The 27,753-nt window shown below is 27.8% G+C and overlaps 2 protein-coding genes across 3 annotated transcripts in view; both read right to left on the bottom strand.

Annotated features, from left to right (window-relative positions):
* Positions 1-789: 789 nt before the first annotated feature.
* LOC107174023 (tektin-1-like) lies at positions 790-10,313 on the bottom strand. Its single transcript, XM_089222496.1, has 4 exons — positions 9,939-10,313; positions 9,024-9,296; positions 4,662-4,884; positions 790-2,010 (listed from the first exon to the last, which is right to left on the bottom strand). The coding sequence occupies exons 1-4, from the start codon at positions 10,307-10,309 to the stop codon at positions 1,654-1,656; spliced, it is 1,224 nt and encodes a 407-aa protein (XP_089078622.1). The 5' UTR covers positions 10,310-10,313; the 3' UTR covers positions 790-1,653.
* Positions 10,314-10,365: 52 nt separating this feature from the next.
* The window catches only part of inaE (inactivation no afterpotential E), a 31,746-nt gene continuing 14,358 nt past the window's right edge, over positions 10,366-27,753 (bottom strand). Inside the window, exons 2-14 of one of the 2 annotated variants that reach the window (XM_089222478.1) lie at positions 27,341-27,410; positions 14,787-14,999; positions 14,610-14,719; positions 14,295-14,522; positions 14,065-14,214; positions 13,834-14,002; positions 13,506-13,773; positions 13,328-13,439; positions 12,651-12,743; positions 12,429-12,583; positions 11,983-12,234; positions 11,778-11,881; positions 10,366-11,665 (exon numbers count right to left, since the gene is read on the bottom strand). In XM_089222478.1, the coding sequence (XP_089078604.1) occupies positions 11,470-11,665; positions 11,778-11,881; positions 11,983-12,234; positions 12,429-12,583; positions 12,651-12,743; positions 13,328-13,439; positions 13,506-13,773; positions 13,834-14,002; positions 14,065-14,214; positions 14,295-14,522; positions 14,610-14,719; positions 14,787-14,989 (2,040 nt within the window). In that variant the 5' untranslated portion in view covers positions 14,990-14,999; positions 27,341-27,410 and the 3' untranslated portion in view covers positions 10,366-11,469. The remainder of the gene's footprint in view (positions 11,666-11,777; positions 11,882-11,982; positions 12,235-12,428; positions 12,584-12,650; positions 12,744-13,327; positions 13,440-13,505; positions 13,774-13,833; positions 14,003-14,064; positions 14,215-14,294; positions 14,523-14,609; positions 14,720-14,786; positions 15,000-27,340; positions 27,411-27,753) is intronic. The other variant, XM_015524831.2, reaches the window with a different exon arrangement.

The raw sequence follows: 27,753 nt of genomic DNA, 5'->3' as shown, positions 1-27,753 counted from the left end.
TGAGCAGCAATCGCCGCGCAGCAACCGTATCGATCGATCGCTGAGGCCTGCGTATCTTCGTCCTACATCATATATTCATATATCAGTATGGATTGGTGGTGCCGTGGTGGTGTATACATAATTCGCATCCGTTAGATGTTTATATATATAATATTATTATAGATGAGTATGACGAATATACCTATGTGATGCCCTTTATATTTTGTTGTAAAGCTGCAGTCAATAACGCTGAAACGCTGTGTCACTGCTGTCTAATATAAAATCCGAAAACTCATTTTCTGTCTTTCTTATAAATATACTATAAATATGTATAATTATAAGAATCAGCTGTGATAATAATAGTAGCAATACTGTTATTATTGATACATATTAAATACCTGTTATAATAACCTATTAAATGTTTGTTTGTTCTTTAAAGACTCAAAAAATACTGGACCGTTTCCAATAAAAGTTATATCAACAAGTTCCATGAGACTCGAAGGGAACATACAGTCTAGTAGGGGTAGTGTAGTTGCAACAGGTAATATAGGTTGCTTGTGGGAACTAAGTTTTGGCTACCTAACAAAAATCGAATATTTTTTCCTTATTTAAATGGTTACTACTATAGTTTCATATTATATACGTATTTTACTATAATAATTAGTAGGATTATTACATACAAAAATGTTTATAAATATAAATAAAATATACTTATAAATTATCAATATAATTACAACAATGATTATTTTTTGGATTTACTTTTTATTCTATAAAACTATTTTTTGCGTAAACACAAAGTCGGATACCAATCAAAACGATATTGGATTGGATTTACGATAGCTTTAAAGTATTCTCCAGTTTTTTGTGTTATTTATATCAAAAGTACTTCCAGATAAATTAAGAAGTAAAAAATCATAAATTAATTGTTGTTATTGTGTTTGTTTAATATATTTCAATTGAATCATAGCAAACAATTATAGAAAGATAGATACATTTTATTTTTTAACCTAGGCAAAGTCGGGTAATACAGATAGTATTCAACTTAATGTCGTTTGATTAATAATTAATTTCTTTTTGTAACTATAGTCTGTACCAAATAAGAGCTTACCGGGCGCTACTCAAAAATCGTTCGAAACTCGTGCATGCGACCAATGACAAAGCGAACAGACTATGATAGGGGGGTCCGGATGACTGGATGTGATTTGGATGCGCCAATGCGGTACTCTCTTATTCGGTACAAACTTTATAAATGTTAGGTATATAAAAATAAAGCCACGAAAACTCAACACCCACACTGCACCTACTATGTTGTAAGCGAAACGCTAATCTGGAAAAACTTGGAATTGTCGTGAGTACTACGTATAATGATGTAGGTAATAGCCTAATAGGATGGCGTGTTAACAATATAATAATAAATGCAGTACTTAAGGAAGATATTGTGTATTATGTACAGGAGCAGTAACCGTATTATTATAAATTTATTGTAAAACAGTTTGTTCTAATAGGTACTATTAAGAGTTAAGACTAATTTATGAATTTTGTAAAGAAATATGTAAACTATACCTATGTATAACCTATGTACCTATAAAGGTGTTTTGTGAGAAAAAAGTTCTGGATTTTGTTCCCATCACCAAAAAAAAAAAAAAACATATCCATGGAATTTTTTCCAGCATTTCAAAAGGCACGATAGTTGATACGTTTCCGTTGCTCGGCGCACAGCTCGTCATCAATGTGCAACGAATTTTTTTTGACTTGTAGTTGCACATCGATACGGGCGATGGACTGTTTGAGACGTCTCCGACACATCATAGATTCGGCCATCATATTTTGCAGACTTTGCACGTCATGTTCCAGTTGGATCACCTCGTCGTACAGTCTCAATTCCAACTCATCCCGGCATAGTTCGACGCCCTCCCTACGCGTCCGGTTCGACAGACGGGTATGCGCCAGAGCTAAGTACGCCTCTCTCTCGCTGATGGTGTTTTTCAGTTTTTCAATTGTTCCTTGTACTTCTTCGACGTTTTTGACCGCCTGTAAATCGGATTATATGCACATAATACAGGGTGTCCCACAGAGATCTGACATTCTGACAAATGAAATAACTTTTGTTCTAATCAATATTTTTAAAAAATATCTTTTAAATATAATTCATAGACACTTGCGCTACATTTTTTAATTTTTATTTTTTAATACTGAAAATAAAAAACTTAAAAATTGATAAAAAATGTTTTAGAAATATTCAATATAGCCAATTTATAAATTTGATTTTTAGAAAAATGTATATGGTAAAAACACTTATTTAAGTCAAATGGCTGATTTTTTACAATTTTTTTAAATATCAATAGTTTCGTTAAGTAAATTACGATCTAGTTTATGTTAGAAACCTTGTAATTTTAAATAATAATAAAGTTTTTTAAAAATATTTTATAAGAACATTTTTAAATAAGTGCATGTTAAAATCTAATTATTATTTTTTTTTTTTTATTGATCTGAAATATACATCGACAACTAGGCCATTAGTACATGAATTTTTGATTACCTACATTGTTAGTTAATTATTTTTTATTGTATTTATTTTAATAATATGTGATGTATAAACTATAAATTACTATAATTTACCTAACGAAAATATTGATATTGAAAAAAATTGTATAAAATCAGCCTTTTGACTTAAATAATAAGTGTTTTTACCATATAAATTTTTCTGAAAATCAAATTTACAAATTGGCTATATTGAATATTTCGAAAAAAAAATTTATTAATTTTAAGTTTTTTATTTTCAGTATTAAAAAATAAAAAATGTATTCTAAAAACGTAGCGCAAGTGTCTATGGATTATATTTAAAAGACATTTTTTAAAAATATTGATTAGAACAAAAGTTATTTCATTTGTCAGAATGTCAGATCTCTTTGGGACACCCTGTATAATACAATACTGCTGTATTCCTATATATACATATAGGTTTATGTACGTAGTATAAGTGAAGGCAATATGATACAAAGATGAGCTTTTTTACGGTGTCAGGAATGAAGGATTATGGCAAATTTAAGTGAATTCTTTTCGAAGTCTGAAAACTTTTTTTTTAAAGACAATATATATATTTTTGATTTTATAAAAGCAGGAAGCAGTAATCTTATCTAAAAATGTTGATGTATATTATGTTACCTAGGACCTATAGCAATATCGAAATATCGTAGTATGTATTTATCGAAGTATTAATTAATAGGTATTCTTTTTTTACCAATAGGCAATATTATTATAAATATAAAGTTTAAATGAAATGAGTAAAAATAATGGTTTTCGAGTCATAATTTTTGCGTGATATTCCCATTTTGCCATTTCACTCCACTCAACCAATATTGAACCATTCATAGGATTTTTTCCTTTTTAAAAACAGTTGGATAAACAAACAAATTAATTGAAACGTTGTATGACCTGTATGTATGTTATATAAAGGTACACATAGATCTAGTGGCACAGTCAAGATTTGAAGTGGGGATGTGTGGGGGTTAAGTATAAATTAAACTAAGTTTTTACAATTTATGTACCTATATAAATAATATATATTTTTTTTATCATATTTATTTTTATTTTTACAATAAGCATAATAGACGGAGGCGTACATAAAAGTGCATGGTTGATAGGGATGGGCATGAAATCCGAATACAGTAAAACCTCTCTATAACAGATGAACGCTTGGGACGAAACATTTATCTGTTATAGAGTTTTCCGCCATAGAGAGGTAGAAATTGAATATATAATTTGCACCAGGACTATTGACATTTTCCGTTATAAGGAGGATTCCGTTATAGAGAGGTTTTACTGTATCTGAATTATCCGAGTACCCGGATACCCAAATCCAGATTTGAATCAAATTCTTATTTGCTTATTATGTGACTTACAATTATTTTTAATGTATGGTAAAATAAATTATTTTATTATAATGAAAATTTAACAATAAATTAATACTTGAGTTTTATGATATCACTGGTACTTAAAATGCATTCAAAACTTCATATACCTAAATCCGAAAATTATGTTATAGAATTAAAATATTATTAGTAGGTATATAAAAATGAGCCATTGAACATTTGAACAGCAAAACCAAGTTGAATAATCCGTGTAATTCGGATTTACTAAATCCAGATTTGACAAATCCAAATAATTCGGATTTTTGAAATCCGGATATGCCCACCGCTAATAGTTGGCTTAATTGTAGAAACTATTCAACATTTGTGTGATGCAAGACAGTTTATGGGTCTCATTGTGAATGTGCAGTGGATGAATTTAGATTTGTTGAGTTTGAATCCCCAATCTTATTTGTACCACGCCGAGACATATCAAGGATTGTGTATAAATAATATGAATAATACATTTATTAGGGGAAAAATTTTCGACAGGGAATGGGGTTAAACATCCAAACCCTCCTTGATACGCCACTGCATCGGGCGAAATGCATTACCTACAAAGGTGCCTAGTGCCTACCTACCTAATATACTTCATAAGCGTAATAGATACTTTAAATGTATCAAAATATAAGTATATAATATGGTAAACAAAAAAGTAATTGTCCGTAAGAAACACATTATGGGCTCATATTTCTAACCAAGGTAATCATATCATCATACATTATAAACAATTAAGAATATAGGTATACACATTTAGTGTGTTCAGAAACATACTTCGTCTTTTTGTTTGTTCAACTTTTCAATCACTTCAAGGTATTCTTCCACTCGCAGCTTAAACGCTAAGTTGACTGCGTCCGATTGGCATACCAGATCGTTGATTATTTTATTTAGACACTTGTCAAAAAATGCACGAATAGGTCTTCCGTCCACTAGTACTTTATTGGCCGCCGAAATAATGTCTAAAGTGAATCGATCCCATTCTGTGATCGAAATCGTACTGCATATTATATAGAATATATAGATATGGATAAATATAATTAGGAATACATAATATTATATTCGTATATACCTATTATACAAAGTGTGTTCAACTATAAAGATAACACAGCAAAATACTTCAAACCAGTATACTACCAAAAAGTCCGAGGTAAAAAAATCCGGTACCTATACATATATAGATATAATTAGGTACAATAAAAATACGATATAATACAGTAATACACACATGTAAAATCACAAATGATTTACCTGACGAAATTAATACCAATATCGGCAATATAAAATAAATCGAATAGATATTATACTGTCTATTGCTTTTATCTTAATTATCTGGTGTGTCGAGTTTTACTCGTTAGACTATATACATCCGATCCGATATTGTTAATATAGATAAATATATCTATTTAGTTGCGGGGTATATCCATCGTGTACCTACATACCGTATGAGTAACCGAACAGTTGTCAATTTTGTCAGTTTAGTTTGATATTTCGTTGCGGTTGATTAATAAATTGCTCTCGAAAAAAATATCAAATATAGTAAAAGTCAACGAAAAGGGTACCAAAATAATTGTGGGTGGTTATTCATATACCCTTCAACATACTTTAATAAAAACAAAACGGTGGAAATGTAGTAACAAAACTAAGAATAATTGCCTGGGAACACTATCTTCATCGTGGGAGTTACCGAACCCTGTGCTTCAAATTGAGCACAAACACGCAGGTAATAATCAAATTTTGTATACATATTATACAATATACATTATAATATTATAGATACTTACCATATTTTTTTTACGTTAGTTGAATAAGCTATTTTTTTTATATTGTTATATACATACATATACATTATATTATAGTTACCTACAGTAATTTTTTTTTTAAATATATTATTTTTTGGCAATAGTTAAATACGTAATTTTTTTATGATAGTTAAATCAGCTATTTTTTTAATACTGTTATATATAAATACATATTTAATATATACCGGACTTTTTAGGTTTAGGACTTTTCTACAGCGGACTTTTTTGCCTCGGACTTTTTTACCGCTATTCCTTCAAACCATAGGTGCAAATCGTGTGGGGCTTTCGGGGACTAAGCCCTCTAATGGAAATTCATTTCCTCGGATTTATTATCGTATTAATGTAATATTTGTAAAGAAAAAATTAAAATATGACTAGTAGGACTGAATCCCCCCTCCCCCTATTTGCATCTATGCTTCTAACGCATGACTAAGTTTGAACTACATAATTTTATTTTTTCATTTTAAAAAATTGACTGAATGAAAATTAATTTAATTTCTGATTAATGCACGTATATATGATATTCATCGAATTTTTAAGAGTTAGGTTATCTACATACCTAATATTTCCTCGTGATTTCATAATGTGATTTTTAAAAAATTGCTATCAATTGGTTAAATTTTTAAAATATATAATAATTTAATACGTTATACAAAAAAAAAAAAAAATTATAATTCATATTATTACAACTCAAAGAGTGGGTCTGTAAATGTATGAATATTTATATTTTTGCTTAAATTCGCACACACGAAAAAGGGTTAAAAATTTGAATTTTTTAAAATCAAGCTTAATATATTATACATATATTATTGTTATTATTATGCAGTAAAAAAAAATTAAGATCCAATTCAAAGTCATGCACATTTGATGGGGTTTTATCGATTTCGCCGTTTTAATATCAATTCCGCCGGCTATCGACTCCGCCGAGCTTTTTTATTTATTGATTCCGCCGGCTATCGATTCCGCCGAACTTTTTTATTTATTGATTCCGCCGGCTATCGATTCCGCCGACTATGTATTTTTAAATCAATTTTTTTAAAGTTTAAATATAAATATTTCAAAAAATAATTCAAACATTTTTGTAAGTAAAATGTATTAAAATAGTAAAATAATGATATAAAATTTATTTAGTTAACGCCAAAAAAGCAAAAATAATATAATTTAGTACAAATAAAATAAATTGGTAATAGTAAATAATAATCAAATGTTCTACAATTTATTTTAAAAACGCCAAAAATGCAAAAATAATATAATTTAGTACAAATAAAATAAATAGGTAATAGTACGCTTTGTTATAAAATTTAAAACTTTTATATGATATTAATTGATTTTTTCTTTCACTAATAACGATTTCAAAATTCATTTTTAACACGAGGTGTCGAGGTATCTGGTATATGTATAATGCAACACGCGAACAAGACTACAACTGTCACTAAATGTTGATCATTTGGACACAAAACATATTGTACAATATTTACTTTTATTTCTAATAATACCGATGTACCTACGTGTAATAAAATATGTCTCTTTTCGATACAATTTTATAGATTATATTGATTAAGATAAAACCGACACGATAATATGCGATAGCTATACGTATATTATTATAGAATATGTTAGGGGAGATTAAGACGTTTAGTATAGTTGGAGAATTCAAAATTCAAGTTATATATTTAGGTAATGCTCTAAGACTACGAGTGTTTTTACTAGTGAATTGAAAATTAATTGTATATTAATTTAAGCCTTTTATATTTTGTTTTCATTAAAATAAATAATTTACAAATATTAACCGGCGGAATCAATAAAAAGAAAACTTCGGCGGAGTCGATAGCCGGCGGAATCAATAGATTTTTCACAGGTAAAAAGGTCATTTCGGCGCAATCGATATACGCCCCATTTGATATGCTTTATGTTACATTATATTATAGGTAGTTATAAATACCTACACATTATACTATACAATATGAAACGATTTTTCGGAAGGCAAGGCACAGAGTCCAAGACCCAAGGATAGGTCATGAAGGAAATCAGTAGGGTGGGCGATTGTAAATTCCACCGATTTACAGGTAGTCGATTTTAGGGTTGGATTTATAGCATGTAAATTCCACTGATACGTATTTTTGACCTGAAAGCACGTAAATTCCATATAAAAATCCAAATATACATCTCTTAACAAAAGCTCTATTAGATATTCAATTATTATTATATTATTTATTTTAATATTGTGTAAAAAAAGATATAAGTATCTGAATATAATATATACAGTAGTCACTCGATAATTCGAAATTCAGGGGACCGAGTTAAAAATTCGATTTATAGAGGTTTTCGAGAAACCGAGTGTTCGAATAATCAAGGGACAAAAATTAATTCGAATTAAAGAGAGTTGGAAAATTGTATATACATATATGTATTGTACATAATATATATTACGTTTATTTTGACATTTGCTTATTATAAATATTATTATGTATATTTTAAAATTATTAATTGATATTTATTTATTACACATACATATTATTATATTTTACATTTATTTTTAATATTATTATATTTTACATACATAGGTATTACATATTAAAGAAATCTGTTATTTTTTTTTGTGAAAAATTGTTGGTCGCAATCTGGTCCATAGCGTTGTCTAACTCACTGATAGGCGATAGCAATCGTGTTTAAAGAAATTCGAATTATAGAGATTCGTGAAAAAAAGTTCGAATAGATTAGATATATTATAATTAGGGCCCGGATTTAAATTTACTCGAAACCATACAATATGCTCTAAAAATTAGCCAAAAATGTTCTCAAAAAATGACCTTAAAAATGTAATTTATATTTATTTTTTATACAATTTGTTATTTTAATTTAGAATTTATTATTAAAATATATTTATTACTTTATTGAAAAAAAAAATTGGAAAAATTGACTTGATGCTGCTATGAAAAAATATACCAGTGGAGTTTACATTTTTTTTTCAGGTAAAATAAACGTACCGGTGGAATTTACATGAAAAAAGGTCTAAAAAGGTCGCAATCGGTGGAGTTTACATGCGCCCAGTAGGGTAATACCTATATCGGCACCACTAATTATTATCAATTCTTTAGAGAATAACTCAGTAGGTACTAGGTATGAAAAGTATTATAATTATAGAATTTGGTATACTTAGCCAAAATAAAACCATTTATTTATCAAGATCTATAGTTTCAAAATCATAATCTTAGTTTAAAAAAAATAACAGGTGGGAATAGACACGTACGATGTACTCATCAAGTGAGTGATCTTGGGATCCTCGCTATAACCTCCAAGGATGGGGAAAATCTTATAACAATCGGGAAATACTCACGCTGGTTTGAATATGTTTTTGTTGTTCAAAATTGATACTTCGACAATGTTTTCATTGAGATTTTCGTTGAGTTCTTCAATTTTTAACGCGTTTTTCTTACAACGCAAATCCACAGCCAAGTTGTAAACGAATGCTCTCAGTTTCCTTATCTGAAGCACGACTTTATCTTGCAAATCTTCAAGCTGATCGTTGATACCCAATATTAATTCACGTTCCCGCAATAGTTCTCTCTCGACATCGTCAAACACCAAGTCTATACTTTGACGACAGTTTCTACACGTAGGGATTATTATATGAAGCGGATCGATTTTCTATGTTAATTTTTGAATTTTTGAAAATTTTTTTTTATATTTTTAAATATTTATTGATAGTTTTTATAACACTATACATTATTAAAAAAATTAAATATTTTCTATATACTTTAGAAAGTCATCTCCGTTTAGTTGTTTTTCGTATAGATGATGAATGATACCTGTCATTGCATTCAAATTTAACACATCTATTATAGTGACCTACTCGCCGATCGCCATCTCTACAACATAGCAGAGCAAGACTCACTTGCCCACAAAGTTTTTTTTCTTTAAAATTACCAAAAGTTTAAATGAGTATGAGTAGAGTAAAAATGGTGAGGATCAAAGGATCTACCAGAATTCAGAATTGTATATCTATTAAATAATTTTAGAAAATCACTATGTATGATACAAAGTAGTAAAATTTATATTTTTTTAAACTAGTGTTAAGTAGTACCTACCATTCAATAACTGGGTTGGTACATAAAACATTTTTCTTTTTTTTCAAAAATTCAAAAATTATAAAATAATGTAGCTACTTAAATGTCTATTTAAATTGCACAGTCATTGCATGTTACATAAAATTATATAATTTTAACTAGCATTTTTTTCATGTAATTCTCACCTGAGTCTAAGGCACTCAGCAATGACGTCAAGAGCGTCACCTACAAGAAATTTATTGGAATTTTCGATGCGCACCTGGTAACCCAATAGTAAACGGATCTCTTCATCCAGATTATATTTCTGTTTTTCGATTTCCTTACATTTGTACTCTAAGTCTTTGACTTTGACTTTAGACCGGTGATCAATGTCCAATTTGTTTTTCATTACGGAGTCCTTAACCTGGCCAAATAATCGATTGGCTTCCAGTGTCAACCTTTGGGCCAACTCTCGTTGTTCCTCAGCTGCTGTGATTTCTTGTTCACTGTTATATTGCCACTCTGTAGGCGTATGATAATCATAACCGTACATATTGCAATAATTATTACAGTTCATATTGATAAGTGGATAATCAAACTTTAAAAAAAATTAATAAATGAAATGAGTATAAATTAATATTATTTTTTTCTTTTATTATGCAAGTGAAACAAGCTGATGTCAGTTACAGTTTATTGCTTTGTTTATAATAGTTACTATGGTAATAAGGATAAGTACTGAGGAGCGTATTGATTTCATTATACAAATTGAGAAAGTAAAAAAATATAGAAATGTACATATTTCCTTAATGTAAATAGAATACAATAAAATTTAACATTTCATATTTATAAAAATACTGTAATTAAAAAAAAAAAATAAAACATATATTATATTTTATATAAATCAGGCCAATGTAAATAAAATATAATTTCTAAATGTATTACAAAAAATATAATAATTTATTTAAATATATACGCTTATCAGTAAAATTCTTTCTTAAGACATACATGTTATCACAGATTATTAGTTCTGTTAACCAATTTATATATTGGCAACAAACAGAATAAAATTTCAATTGAATGGATTCAATGAATTAAGTACATCAGTATACATGTATAGTGTATACATACATATAAATAATAATACTATCAAGATTTTTTGAAATAAAAATCATAAAATTGTATAGGAGTACACAAAATTTGAAATAAAAAACATCAGGGATTGAGGTCAAAACAGTGATTTAAATTATATGAAATAATGATAAAAACAATAATATAAATGAAAAGTAGTAAAAACAATAATCATAATAATAATAATACTTAACCCTAAATCGAAAAAATGTACTATTAGATTTTATACAAATCTAAAGAAGTTTAACTTTATTTTTGACATTTAGAGATTGACTTGTTGATATGAATTTCTTAATCAAATAAATCAAGACTATATTCAAGGAGATGCTAAAAATAATTTAAGATAAACAACCACACTTCATACAGTAATCAGACCATCAATTCATAAAATACTGTAATTGCAATATTTGTAGGAATATATTATGCCCCACTCCCCTTTAAGTAAATGTTATCAAATATATTTAATTCTTAAATATAAATTACAATTTTGTTATTTACTATACTTATAGATTTAACAATAACTTAGCTTGTTGTATTATTGGACAGAGGAATTTGAGCATGAACTTAATAAAGTTCTAGTTTTAAAAGTAAATAATTGTTTTTTAGTATTCAGATCATAGTTAATTGAGCTAAATCAAATCCGATTTCTGTTCTTTGTTCTTCAAGCACATTGTCAAGAGTTTTTAAAACATTTTCTGGCAAATGATCCAATAGCATACGAGGCATTACTCTAAGTTCTTTAAAATCTTCAGGTGTAGCCCATCGCATTTCATAATTATACTCATTACTGTTTGTGCCAGATTTTCTATAAACAATCAAAATAAACATGTTTATGGTATGTTACATATTTTAAGTATAACAAAGAAATATTTGTGAAAAGTGAAAACAAAATTCCATTTGTTGCATATGACACATACTTATCAGCCTTTTTTTGTTCTTTACTTTTCTTTTTCTTAGTTATGTGTAGTATATGACCAGGAGTATACAAACGAATTTTTGAGTACCTTCTGACTGAAAATTCCTAAGAATAACACATAAAGGTTCTCATATTAATTAAAACTAAATGTTTTAAATAAAATACACATTTCTTATAAATTGAATAGGTGTAAAGGGCATAATTACATTATAAGTAGGTGAAATAGAAATTGGTTGTTCATTAGGATATGATGATGTGGTAGGGACTAGATGATGGTTACTAATAGTATCAGTTGGGAAGCCATCATTCTGTGTAATCATAGATAGAACAGGTGAATGCATAGATAGTAGTGGAGAGTTACGCATTTCTGAAGTAGCCCGATGGCGCCATGTAGATTCAAGGTCCCTCGATGGAACACCAAATAATGCATAGCCAAAGCCATTTAAAAATACCCTGTACTAAAAACAAAATATTATAAAATAACTTTTTAGAAAAATGACATTATTAAGATTTTAAATTGATTTATAGATATCAGATTTATATAAAAGTATAAATCATAAATAGTAGTTTTACATTTTCAATATTTATCTATAAAAACCTATATTTACTCGATGGAATAATGTGAATATGAAATATTAAAAAATAACCTTACTTTTGGTAATCTACATGATTGTAGAACTTGTACCATGTTTGTCCGTAAATCTTCAACATTATCAATTGTCATGTGCATAACCATATCATCACCAACACCAATGGACAAAGTGAACTCTTCAGCTATTCGTGCTGCTTCCCGACTCAATAATCCAGCTAAAATTAATGTTTAAGATTTAATTAGTAATTTTAGTACAATGATTACAGTAACTGAGTTAATTACCTGGTGTAGCAAAAGCATACACTTTGAGATTAGGATAGAGAGGCCGCATATAAAATGCTAAGAGCACTGCAGTACCTGCGCCTAAACTGTGTCCTAAGGATCACATTAAATATATTGAACATTATTCATTTATGATAAGTAAATAATTGCCAAATTTATTTATACAGTAGTCACTCGATAATTCGAAATTCAAGGGACCGAATTAAAAATTTAATTTATAGAGGTTTTCGATTTACCGAGTCGTCAAATAATCGAGGGGAAAAAATTAATTAAAATTAAAAAGATATGAAAAATTGTATGTATGCACATATTACATTTATTTATTATAAATACAAAATATTATATTTTACAATTATTAATTGACATTTATTTATTATATTATTATATTTTGCATATTAAAGAAATCTGTTATATTTTTTTTGTGGTAAATTTCTGGCCACAATCTGGTCTATAACTTACTGATAGCAAAATGTTGATTCGAATTATAGAGGTTTGCGGACTAAAAATTTGAATTATGGAGAGTACACCACCAACAGACATTTTGAATTAATAAAGAGACCGGAAGATATTTTCTTCTAATTATAGAGGTTTTCTCAGGGGACTTTACGGTAAGTTCGATTTATGGAGTTTTTCGAATTATAGAGTGATTACTGTAGTTAAAATCGTAGTGTTTATACCTGTGATTACAAGATTGTATTCTGGAAAATTTGTATAGGCCTTTTCTATAACATTATAATCTTCTAATTCCTTTTTAATATACTTTGCGCTGCATAACATTCCTTTATGAGCCTAAATTAAAATAATACATATGTTTATAAAGCTAGTTTAGTTATTTCTAAGATTTATTAATATTACATAGCTGTCAGGTGGAACACCACAAGCGTCTAATTTTTCTACTATGGCAGTCAAATCCGTAAATATATCTCGCATCGATAATGATCCTCTTATAGCGATTACTATACTACTGGTTTCGTGATCAACAGTTACAAAAAATGGTAGTTCAAATATATGGTTGACAAATGAAGCAAACAAAATATCTTTAGAATGTAATTTTGACATGTATCGAATTGCTGCAAAGTTACACAGACAGCAGTTATCTTCTTTGACCACAGTTGGCTTAGTTCTATGCAAAAAATTAATTATGATTGATTTACTAAAGTTGAAATATAAATGAATAATTTACCTAAAGCAAGCACAACAAAAAAACTTTGGCATCATTTTAAATAATCCTGTTATACAATAACGATAAATCAAGAACGGCCAACCATAAATAGCAACCGATAATTGGAGGTAATGCCTAGCTTTTTTAAGACACATCCAATTTGGTTTTCCAGTAAAACATTCATTTACAACTGAAATACAAACATTAAATCGTTTAAAATTATTTAATTAGTATGAATTTATTTTGACTTACTAGAGGTACAATTGTATCTTTGCTCAGCTAAGAGTGCAAGTCGTCTTTGTTCTCTAGACTCACGCTTTTGTTTTACTCTCAATAATACAAAACCAGCAATAAAGTCTGATGGAACAATATCTGTATTTCTAAACATAGAACTCATTAATCCTAAAAATAAGAAATAAATATAATTTAATAGAATATGTCTTATTTATTGAAATGTGTGATTTAAGGTCTATATTACTGACCAGCTGCTTGCGAAAATGCTTCATGCGAATGTTCATCTCTAATCAACCAACAAAAGAACCATCTGAAGCGTCTCACCCAAATACGGGTGACTTTTCGGTGTAACAACATATCTGCATCTATATTACTGTTGGCTCCTTCTTGAAGTTTTAGCGATCCAACTGGATCTAACACCATGGCTAGTACGAATATCAAACCTCCCAACATGACCCAATTGAATAGTACTCCAACTAAAATAATCAATAAATTGTTTAATCATTAATGCATTAGTTTATTATAATAATTAAAATTAATAACACACAATGAATTATATTTACTTTCCACTACAGTACTCGTAAAGTGTTCATTATCGCATTGTATACAATTTGTATAGGTCCATATAGTCCCTAACACATTTAATGCAATCTCTGGTATGAGTAAAATTATTCTATAAAATAATAAATATATGACATGAAAAAAATCCAAGTTGGTCAGCCGTTCTTAATAACTCATACTTAGCCACTAGTAGATGTGGAACGACACGTCTAGCATTTGTGTCGTATATAGCACCCTGGGCACTTCGATTCACCAAAACCATCACAAGTAGAATGATTAAGGAATGCATTACAACTATCCCAATTAGGTAGATTCTGACCAAAAGCCCGCCAGTCAAACATTTGAATGTCCATTGATAGTAGCGACACAATACACAACTCATCAATGTCAGCCTATAAATCACAAAATCAACTTAATCAGTAAATTATTAACAACTAAGACACAGTTGGTATACATAGCTTATGAATACATTTTCAATCTTATTATAATAATTATATATTCATTAGTAACGTCATAGTAACATTAGCCGTATTAGCCTGCTATACGATATACCTATAATATTAAATAACGGCGTTACTATTGTTTTGTACGTGAGCAGTTTTGATTTGAAGAAGGAAACGTTTCGTGATGTGCGTACCATATATTCGACTTATTATTATTGTCTTTATAACTTCATTACAATGCCGACGTCCGGTAACCACCATTGTGTTGTTAATGCTATCAATAATTCAAGTACCTATTCAAATGTTCATGGCCTCATGGGCTAATCGATTCAGTGGCAATACCGTAATACCGCGAATTATTTAATCGTTCGTTAAATCCTTTAATGGAACCGAAATAGTGTACAACACCTTACAGTCGTTGAACTGTGTTTTCGGAAACGTGTTCAGCGCACCAGTTGATATTTGGTAGTGAAATAGTAGTATAGCCAAGTGCCCTAGTGCCTAAGCCATTGCATCCAGAGCTGCTCTCTACTCTCACCTAGACTCGCACTTATCACCCGATAAATCTCAGATTTATAAACTAAAATATAAGTACCCTCAGTATGCATATTAGCCATCGACATATCAGTCTATCACTTTAATGGAATTATCGATGGCGTCGTCTTTTCCGGTTGAATGGCGATGTCCGCCATCACACATTGCTTTCTCACTATACATACAATTTTAGTATATTATTATAAGGTTTTAATTTTATACTGACAATTTTCCCTTTTTGTATCTATATTATATTATACTATTATTTATAATAACATGCACACGTTTCGCTTTTCCTTTAATAATTTTAACTGAACATTTTCCGGTATTTTTTTTAATACCTGACACTTGCTTTTTATAATTCAAAAAGTATAGGTATAGTTATGTAACGATGTAACGGGAATTATAAGATACCGTTTTACTGATTTATAATATACAGCATAAAACATACAATAAGCGTAAGTGAAGTGAAGCAAAATCTATATTTTATATCAGTATTCACGGTAAAAGCGTCTTTTAGGACGACTACGGAGTGTTTGGTTGTTTTTGGGCATAGTTCTTACAGTTGTAGGAACCTACATTTTTCCATTGAAGGATAAATATTACATTAGATCATCGAATAGTGATGATATAAGTAGCTGTTTCTTTTAGATATGCATATGCAATATCGGAGTTGAGGATTAGGCCTGCAACATAGGTATTATAATTGAGTGTATATAGCTATATCTATCTATATTCTATACTCAATGGTATTATCACTATTATATGATAAAGGAAAGTAAAAATTAGATGGAGTTTTGGATTAAAAAGTTTGAAATCTAGATGGATTTAATTTTCTTAATGACCCCCACCCTATACTTATGTCTTGCAGTTAGTTTTGAAGAATTGAACAGTAAATGTGATGTGTAAGCGATTTCTATAGTTGAATAATTTATCTTCAAATAGTGTATATGATGAGAACTTCCAGCAAGTTGCTTATCAAAATTAATGTTTAGAAAATTGTTTTTGGTAACATTTAGTTTTTACACCATTACATTTAATATTAACTTTGGCTATAACCAAAAGTTTGGTCTCACTAACTTTAAAGCATATTTATAGCATAGGAATTGGATAGTTGGTTTAGTTATAAGTAAAGTTTTCGGCAGGAATAATTTGATCGTTGTAGGATGCAAATAAACTTCACGCTCATATAGGTAGTCTGAAACTATAAAAGTGTTATTAAAAAGCGGGTAAGTAAGTGTATGTCGCTCTGCAGTACAGTAGGTTACAAGTGGGTTACTGTAATGGATGGTATTAAATTTGAATTCAATGATGTAATATCATTACATATGAAAAACGATTTAGAGTGGAGACTGTTTATCAGTATAGGATAATACTATGTTAATTATATTGTTATAATTTAAAAAAAAACAACGCCGTCTGTAATTATTTAATATTATAAAATCGTGAAATCGTACGGTTTTCTCTTTTAATCACTTTTATTTCGAATACCGTTTCGAAAATCGAAAAATGACTTCTCTAAAGTACCAGTTCAAGAACATTACCTTTCAGAAAAGATGCTATACTTGATACTTTTGAGCAAGTTTAGAGGGAGAAAAAGTATTTACAGAATAAAAAAGAAAAATAAAAAACCAATACATTCTTCGCTCCGCTCAGAATCTAAAATTGGTGGATCTGAATGTAAGATAAAAATAAGAGGAACCAAAATTGCTTTTAGAGAACAACAGCTTGTATGAGAGCCGTGTAAGAAATGTATGACCCAACACGTACAACGACAATGAGTAAAATTAAATAATATTTGATAACACAACTACATAAGAATATAATAAGGGTAAGATCCATTTTAATCCCAAGAGATCTTAATGACAGACGCCGTAAAAGCCTTGTGCAATAATATTAGTATTAAGAATCAGTTACTCAGTTACAAAATTACAAAAACCAAATGGGAAATCTTAAAATAAATTATATCTCTTAATAATTGGAGAATTCGTTTTAATTATCTAATTAGATAATATAGGAAGTATCCTCCTATACTGTCGAAACTACACAGACACCAGAATAGCCTTAAGCATACCTGAGCATAGTGAGCATCTATATGAAGCACGTGGACTCGATCATGAAAATACTGTCAAAATCATAAAGTTTCTTAAAATAACCAAATTGTATAACCTTATCTGACATTTGTATTTGTATTTGTATCTGTATCTATTTTGTACTTTGTATTATTTTTTTTGTTTTTATTTTTTCTCTTCATCTTTCTCTCACTTCCAATGCTGTACCTCTATATTTTAACGTTATACCTTTATAAATAATCCACATTGTACTTAAATACTCATAATGTTATCTAGCACCTAATTTAATGTTTACATTGTACAATATGCCAATAATCTTAGTTGTTGCGGCTTAAATAATAAAAAAAAAAAATATAGGAAGATAGATTGCATAAGTCGTAACATAATTTCACTGACATGTCTGTTTGTTCAAATAATCTAGAAATTATATAATTATTAAATATACACAGGGTTAAATTGTATGAAAAATGTTTAAACAATTTTAATACATTGAGCAAATAACTTATGGCTATGTGAACCAGTGGCATAAACTGACAAGGTGACGCCAATCCCAACCCTAAACGAATTCTGCGTATGGCATTGCAGTGAAGTTAACCTTTATAATTTAATGAGTAATGAGTGAATAATGACTAATGAATAATACAAGTATTAAAATTTATGAATAAGATAAAATAATACATTATTGTATCACTTAAGTTAAAATTAAGTATGACCAAGGACAATTTAACATGAATAATTAATATATAATATTATTTCAAGTTATAGTTCAACTATAACAATTTATTTTTAAAAATAAGATCGGTGTCAAGAACAATATTTTATTAACAAATCAATCAGAATAATAAAAATATATTCATGTACAAGTATTGGAAATAATACGGAAGCTATTGTGTTTAGTGGCTGAAATAAATTGTGAATAGATTTTAAATTCCATAGTTTCAATCAAAATACAATTAATTAATTTACTATTGTGCCTATTGTAGCTTTATAGGTAGTGACTTATTATCAGTATGAATATACTAAAATTTAAATTAGTTTGAAAAAATTATTTGGTATTTTTAAATACGCAATAATATAATAAAAATTATTATTGGTCATAAACTTGAATAATATATTAAATAATTATTACGAAAAGTGTAGGATACTGGATTTTCAATTATATTCATGTTCATTAATTTGTTTATTTGTTGAATATGAATGAATGAAAAATAGATTTGCTCTCGTAGCTACTTATACTTTATTTTATAAAGCTTTTTTTGAATAAAATTAATTGTAACGTATATATGTGTGCATAGTTAAACAATAAACACACATACCTAACCATGTAACTAACGCATATACCTAATATAATTATTTTAAAATTGTTTCAGTTATGTAATATCAAAAATCTTAAGGTTCATTAAAAAAACAGCGGGAAAGTGGGTATCGCTCTGCTGTACATTAAGTGGTGGGGTGGACCTCTGACTTGGGTAGGTTAGATTTGAATGCAATGATAGGTATCAATGTATACGAAAAACGATTCTGAACGGAGATGATTTGTCAGTCTAGGACTCTAGGATATATTATATTTAAATATTGTCATATATTCTATTTTGAAACAAATATATTATTTTTCAATTAGGACGCATTTTGTATAAGACATGGTTAATCAATTTTTCCAAAAACATTGCATGTAGTTATCATAATTCATAATACCTTATATTATCATAGATATACATATACCTGGTTTGAGGATAAATCGTTATCATTACGCGATTTCATAAAAATTTAAAACTCAAACGCTCAAAACATTTTTCCTATAATGACGCTTCAAATTTTCTCTATAGCTATTTGAAGCAAAACTTATGGAAAACTTAGTGTTGAATTTTATAACATTAGATATAAATACAAACAATATTATGAATTTTGAACTACAAAATAATTTGCAAATATTCATGGTTTTGACGAATTTTTGTCAATATTTGAAATTCTAATTCTAATAAAAATTTAATTTGAATTTCCGGTGGACACTTTTTTTGTGATAAAGATTGACAAATTAGTAAGGAATCTTGTATTAAATTTTTAAAACTTAGATTTAAAAAGGACATTTTTTATGAATTTCTAGCTTAAAACAATTTGCCAATTTTTGTGATTTTTACGTATTTTGTCAAAATTCAAAATTTTAATGGTTATAAAAAAAATTGTGACTGAATTTTTTTTATTTTCCAACTGCTATTGTAACAATATGCTAAGAGCCTTGTATTAAATTTTCAAGATTTTATACCCAAAACATAAATTTTTATTGATATTAATTTTAAAAAAACTAATAATGATCGAAAATTGTATATACCTATGAATAGTTAAACTTAAGTCAAAAATTTTTGAAAATTTTATGGTGTATAGAATATACTTTTATAAACATTCGGTGAACTTTTTCATGTATCAATGGTCATTTGTTTTAAAGTTACATCAAAAATCAAAATCGATTTTGTCGAAAACTGATTGTACGTTAAATTTCCTGGTTTTCGCTTAATTTTTAGTTTGTTTATCCCGATTATTTAGACTTTTGACCCCCAAAGTACCAACTAGATTCACTTTCTGATCGAGTACTGAAGTCAAAAATTGAAACATATTTGTCAATATTTGAATTTCAAATGCTAATAAAAAAAATTGTGCCTATGTATTCTTATAATTTTTTAATCACTATAAGAATAACTTATAAGAAACTTAGTATTAAATTTTTAAGTATTTTGAAAAAAATTTTATCGACACTTTTTTCAGAAAAATTGAAAATTTCAGTTGTCCATAAATATCTAAAAAATAGTCAAAATATTTCGAAAATTAAATCGTGTAAAGAAAATCTGAAAAATCTAAATAACTGGTGAAATTTTAGAGTATCTACGACTTAACTTTTTGAATAATAACAAATATTTAAAATCGTTTGAGGATAAATCGTTATCGTTACGCTATATCGTAAAAATTTAAAATTCAAACGCACTTAAAATTTTTCCTATAATGATGCTTTGAGTTTTCTCTGTAGCTACCTGAAGGAAAACTTATGGAAAACTTAGTGTTGTATTTCTTATCCTCAGTTATAAACACAAACAATTTTATGATTTTTCAACTTCAAAATTACTTGCAAATTTTCGCGTTTTAGACAGATTTCGTAAAAATTTGAACTATAAATGCTCATAAAAAAAAATTGTGCCTATGTATTCTTATAATTTTTTAATCACTATTAGGATAAGTTATGAGAATCTTAGTATTAAATTATCAAGTTTTTTTGGTCGTCAAACATTTTTTACCGGCACTTTGAAAAAAAATTCTCAAAAAAATTGAAAATTTCAGTGGTCTATAAATAACTAAAAAAAGTCAAAAATTTTTGAAAATTAAACTGTATATAGATATCATTAAGATAAACATTTGGTGAAAATTTCAAGTATTTATAGTGATTAGTTTTTGAATTACAACAATATAAAAAAATCGATTTTTTTGAAAACTGTTGGAAAATGTTAACTTTCGACCTCTATAATGCACCAAGGATATTCACTTTTACATCGGAAACTACCCCCAAAGTTTGAAATTGAAGCATTATTTCGATTAGTTATGTTGTACACAGACACACAAAAAAAAACACACATCATTGTAAAATCAATACATTCATCACTTCGTGCAGAATCTAAAATAGTAATGTAAAAATTAAGAAGGGGAACGGTTAAACAGAAATATTTTACGTGAATATGCTTATTTCATTAATTTTCCAAATAATAAAATGTCAGTAATCACTGACCTTGAATTTAGAATTTCTTTGTGAATATGATACAACACTATATGGTTTTAATTTTATTGCCTGATGCAATATCAAAATTAACAATAATAACTACTTATGTATTTATAAAAGCACAAATTCCACAATTGACAACGAAAAATTAAATTATGTATAATATTACGCACAATTTCGTGCGACAATAACTGAATATAATATAATATATGGTTGGTATGGTTTTACGAAAAGTTCTCACGGAGAAGAAAATCTGTTATAAGATATATGAGTATAGTAGCGGATCTGAAGATCATTTGAGGAGGGGGCGAATAGGTATTATTGATTGATAAGTAATAACAAAGACGTAACTGAATACATATTTCCGATTTTCATATTTAAAAAAGTACCTTTTTTTGTATCATTTATTTATGAGTTTAATGTTATAACTATGACTTAAGAATTTCATGTTCATTTTATCATACGGCGCTATAATTTAAGTAAAAAAATTCCCTAGGGAGGGGTAATCGCCACGTCGACCCCCCCCCCCCCACCCTCAAATCTGCCACTGTATGAGTAGGCACTTATAATGAGTCTTGCATCATGAAGTACATTACTGATCTATATAACACTTTTTAAAATGTATATATTTCAAGCGGAGCTACAATGATTTTATAGCAGCTAGTTGTAATTAATTTATTGTTAAGAGGATGTTAGCGCACTATTTGTTTTCTCTCTCTGGCCCACGTTCGACATAGACAAAATGTATTTATGCAGAATTATTTTTTCTATGATTTTAAGTAATCCTTGAATAATTTTTGAATAAAATCAACCATTACAAAAAATAAAATAAAGAATAATATTGTTAAGGGAATGGCATATCGATATTATATTTTATTGTTATTCAATTTTACAAATAAACAAAAAAATGTTCTAAATTCAAATGATGTTTAAATGAGACAATATTTAGAAAAATCGATATGTCAATCACTCAATAATATTATTCTATATATTTTTTGTAATGGGTGATTTTTTTTGAGATTACTTAAAAACATAGAAAAAATTATTCTGCGTAAATGCAAATTGTCTATGTTGAGCGCGGCCAGAGAGAAAAAATAGCTATTAAAACTAAAAAATTCTCTTAATGATTTTCGTAAAATAAAAAACTAGTCATAAACAACATCTTTATGATTTTATATATTAGATACTATTGACAAAGATAGAACTTTTAGATTCTGAACGAAGTGATGAATGTATTGATTTTACAATGATGTGTGTGTTTTTTTTTTTTTTTTTTTTTTGTGTCTTTGTACAGCATAACTAGTCGAAATAATGATTCGATTTCAAACTTTGGGGGTGGTTTCCGATGTAAAAGTGAAGATCCTTGGTGCATTATAGAGGTCAAAAGTAAACATTTTCCAACAGTTTTCAAAAAAATCGAGAAAAACAAAAAAAAAAAATGACAGAAAAACGGGAATTTTTACGCAAAATCAGTTTTCGACCAAATCGATTTTTTTATATGGTTGTAATTCAAAAACTAATCACTGTAAATACTTGAAATTTTCACCAAATGTTTATGGTAGTGCAATCTATATACAGTTTAATTTTCAAAAATTTTTGACTTTTTTTTGGACGACCAAAAAAACTTGAAAATTTAATACAAGGTTCCTTATGAGTTGTTCTTATTGTAGCTAAAAAAAATTAAAAATCGTATGTCACGATTTTTTTAAATAAGTGTTTATAGTTCAAAATTTTACGAAATCTGTCGAAAACGCGAAAATTTGCAAGTAATTTTGAAGTTGAAAAATCATAAAATTTTTTGCGTTTATAACTAAGGATTAAAAATACAACACTAAGTTTTCCATAAGTTTTGCTTCAAATAGCTATAGAGAAAATTTGAAGTGTCATTATAGGAAAAATGTTTTGAGCGTTTGAGTTTTAAATTTATATGAAATCGCGTAATGATAACGATTTATCCTCAAACCAGGTATTCGTATATCTATGATAATATAAAGTATTATGAATTATGATAACTATATGATAATTACACTAATTGATTAACCGTGCCTTATGCAAAATGCGTCTTAATTGAAAAATAAAATATTTGTTTCAATATAGAATATATGACAATATTTAAGTATAATATATCCTAGACTGACAAATCATCTCCGTTCAGAATCGTTTTTCGTATACAATGATACCTATCATTGCATTCAAATTTAATCCCATCCATTACAGTAACCTACTGTACAGCAGAGCGACATCCACGACTTACCAGCTTTTTTTTAAAATTTCAATATTCAAATTTCCTAACAGTTAAAAAAAATTTTAATGAAAATCAATAGTTAAGCGCTCTTAGACAAATGTGGACTATTTTTTTAATTTAGAAATTAGAATTGTCTGTCGTAATAATTTATTATTGCCTATATAGTCTATACTGTCAAATTGATAACGACCGACCAGTGCTCCACTTCTCTTTTCCTTCTGGGATTTTTTATAACATTTTACATTTATGTTTGTTACTAAAAAATATAGTAATATCATGGAAGTGTATAATTCATTAATATAAAGTATAAAAACATATCTAAAAACATAGGTTCCTGAACCATTTATAGCGAATTTGCATACAGTAAGAAATAAATTTTTCAGTGACCACTGATAAAAATAATAACAACGGTTTGGTAACGCTTAGTATTGAAAAATAACGATTTTGAAATTGAATTAAAATGTTCAGATATTATTAGGGAAAAGCGAAAAGCGTATATGGTTATTTTCATTATAATAAGGTACCGAATAATAATAGATATCCAATGCACTTGTCGCAGATAATAATGCTGATTCCCAATACTGTGATATTTTCTCATAAATGATAATGGTATATTAGCATTATCACAAAAAAAAAAATCATAAACATATAGATGAGTCATAAAATAATGGAAAAAAAAACTAGTTAAATTTTTTAAGAGCAAACTGTCAACTGGTTTTTACATCATTGTTAGATATGATTGTTAATTGTTATTAATTCAACTAGTATTTAGTTAATTTAATTGAGACTATGCCACTATGGTAATATTATATGTATAGTATTTATCTGTTACCTATTATTTTAATTGGTAGATTTTAAACTTAAGTTGTTTTTAATATATAGACTCAATATTAGTCAAATAATTTTTTTTCTATTTAAGATATACCATGGCGGTTAATTAAACGTAAACATTTTAAAATCTAATATCTCGGCCTACTTTTATTGAAATTTACAATTATACATTTAAATTTTTATTAAGATTTTACTTGTATTGTTAAGTATTTTAGAATTAAAGTACTATTACACCTTTAAATATGTTAATAGTTTTAAATGTTTGTCCATCCACGAGTTCCAAGCCAACAGTTTTTCTCCACAGTTCCACAGGCTAATGGCCCTTATTGTCGAAGCCTCATCTCCCCAATAGAAAAAAAATGTTTGTAAATATATTTGTGTACATTCCATATTGTAAGGGGGTTGATCCCCTTAACTCTCCAAACGTGACCGTGTCTATGGATATGGTTATTGCGTTACTACGAAACCATAAATATGTTTAAAATTTGTCATCTTACGTACTTGTTAAACAGGTACAACAATAAACACCACCCCGACTTATATGGTACTGTTTTTTAATTACCTACCACTTATTATTTCAACATAATACAGTTCTTGTTTTGTATTTTTCAGTAAAACAACATTTCTTTTTAATTCTATCTTTAACAAACAACCATCCTGTCCCATTTAGTCCTCTCTATGCTTTAAGTATTATCAGAAATAATACGATCTCAGACCAATGCAGATCTCTGTGCATAATTTACTTGAAAATATTGTTTTGATTATTACGGTCCTAGGCAATATTTCCCCAATTTGTACTATTCCTGACAAATACTGTCCTGTGTTATTATTTTACTGTTAATTTTAATTTTCTTTAATTAATACTGCTACCAAAAATATCATTCAAAGAATATATTATTCCTTAAAAATACTATTTCTATAATATATAATTTTCTTGAAAAATTATTTCATGAAAATAACAATACAAGATTTTGTTTTCCTGTTACACATTTTTCTTCTTTTTTTTTATATATTATAGCACTTCGATAATCCTCGCAGCATTTGTGACTAATGGGTTTTAATTTACAGCATGTACCAATCAGCGAATTTTGAATAGGTTCGATATATTGATAAATTGAGTTTGTATAACATGGCATTTCACTGTTTGACGGATTCAGACAGGATGTAGGAAATCTCAACTTTCAGTTATGAGGTTCTAATGTTCAGTATGAAAGTACATGAGAAACTATGTACTAAAACGTAAATATATATATAAGTTTCTTTGAAGTTAATATCAAAATTCTACACTTTTTTTTATTATTAAGTATTCCTGACATAATACAAGGTATAATCAAACTTATTGATAATATAGGTAATAGAAAATTTATCATTTAGAATTGGTAAGTGTAATTAATTACAATATTTACAACACATTTTACTAATTTACATCATCGATAAATAAATATATAATGATACAAGAAAGATTAATTAATTTATCTAGATGCAGTATTTTCATTTTTTTTTTTTTTAATTCTACACAACAGTTATCTTTGTTGTTATTAACATACCTCGTAATAGTGATGAGACATCATACGTATGAACAAGGATAGTACATGTTATGCCATTACATGCGCGATGTCGGTAAAAAAAAAAAAAAACATTATCGTGGACATTATACAGTTTGTTATTATGAACATTATGGATACCTATATATAATAGGTACATATTACATATATGTCATATAAGTATATACGTTTGGCATCAAAATTAGATGCAATTACGTTGGTAACGTACTACCATTTGTTATATTATGTATATACAATACATGTAAGCCTAGAGGCGTGTTATCAAACGAACAAATTAGACGGCCACCTTGAAATATTTGTAGGTATAGTTTCCGGCGAATAGTAATGATGTTAAACATAGGTATTATTTGAAATGTCATAAACACGCGATTGTTGTAAAGGTAAAATTTTAAAATTAATTTTCACAATAGGTACAATAAAAATCACATGTTCTAATTAATTTGTAGAACAAATTGTATCTTAAACAATCACGTATTCACGCATGTATTGTATAGCATTCCGTAAATATCTAACATAATAAAATGTCGTTACGTATATTCATGAAAATACACAAATGGATAATTATTTTAAATATTTTTCTAAGTCAATCTAGGTTTTATGTGCTTATTACGAAATTAATTTATAAATAATTAATTTCATTAGATGACAAGCGCATAAAACTTATTGACTTGAGTTGAGGAAATAATATTTAAATAGTTTAATTTATTTATGTATTTTCTTGGATACATTAGACACATACTGTTATATAATAATAATGGTAATACCTATAACATATGTACAGTCAGTCGCGTAGAAAGTATTAATCATTGGGATCAGAAGATTTTTTTCTGGTTCTGATTCGTTAAATGAAAAACACCTTTGACCAATTTTTTATCCGATTATGTGAGTAGATAATTGTTTTAAAGTACTTATTATTATTACTTAACAATTAAAAATTATAACGTTTAAATTCTCACCTATGTCAATAACTTTGGTTTTCATATCATCGTTGTTTAATTATAAAAGATTATGCCTATTATACATTTATACCTACTATAACATTCCAAATTCATACTGCCGATTATTAGTTTTCACCGAACTTAATTTCAATGTTAATACACCTAACGGACTTTAAGCGGATATGGGCTTATTCGATTTAATGATGATTAATGTTATTTTTTTTTTTTTATGCATCATAATTCATAATATATTAATATCATAATACGCGGGTTCGTAAATTCGTATATATTTACGAATTATGTTCGTATGTATTTATTTATTTAACTTGTCATATAAAATATTACCTGTGGTAGTTTTTAATGACTTCGGCGCCATTTAGGTTACAACTTTTTTTTTTACAATGTTTTATTCAATCTGTTGCAAAAAAGAACAATAAGAACAACCGAGGAAGTAGTAGATAGTAAAAAAAAATTTTTTTTTAATAGATAAAGATAACAGAGCGTAGATGCCTTCCATCGGAGGTACTACAATAATGGTTACAACTTAAATATTTTATAATAGCTCGTGTGTTACATTAAAAATGTGTTTAATTAAAAATGAAATGATTGTTTAAACTGCAGTGTGTATCATATATTTCGTATTTATTTTATATGAAAAAATGAATGTATAGAATCTGTCAAATTGTATACAATATAGTCATTCGACTAGGTACTGATACCGACAATAATTGTCGAAACGAAGTGACGTCACTAATAAT

This window comes from Diuraphis noxia, unplaced genomic scaffold (assembly GCF_037042655.1).
Source record: "Diuraphis noxia isolate RWA-SAM2 unplaced genomic scaffold, SU_Dnox_SAM2 contig0003, whole genome shotgun sequence".
Lineage (NCBI taxonomy): Eukaryota > Metazoa > Arthropoda > Insecta > Hemiptera > Aphididae > Diuraphis > Diuraphis noxia.
The sequence above is the reverse complement of the archived record's forward strand: the minus strand, read 5'-3'. Positions and strand labels throughout refer to the sequence as shown.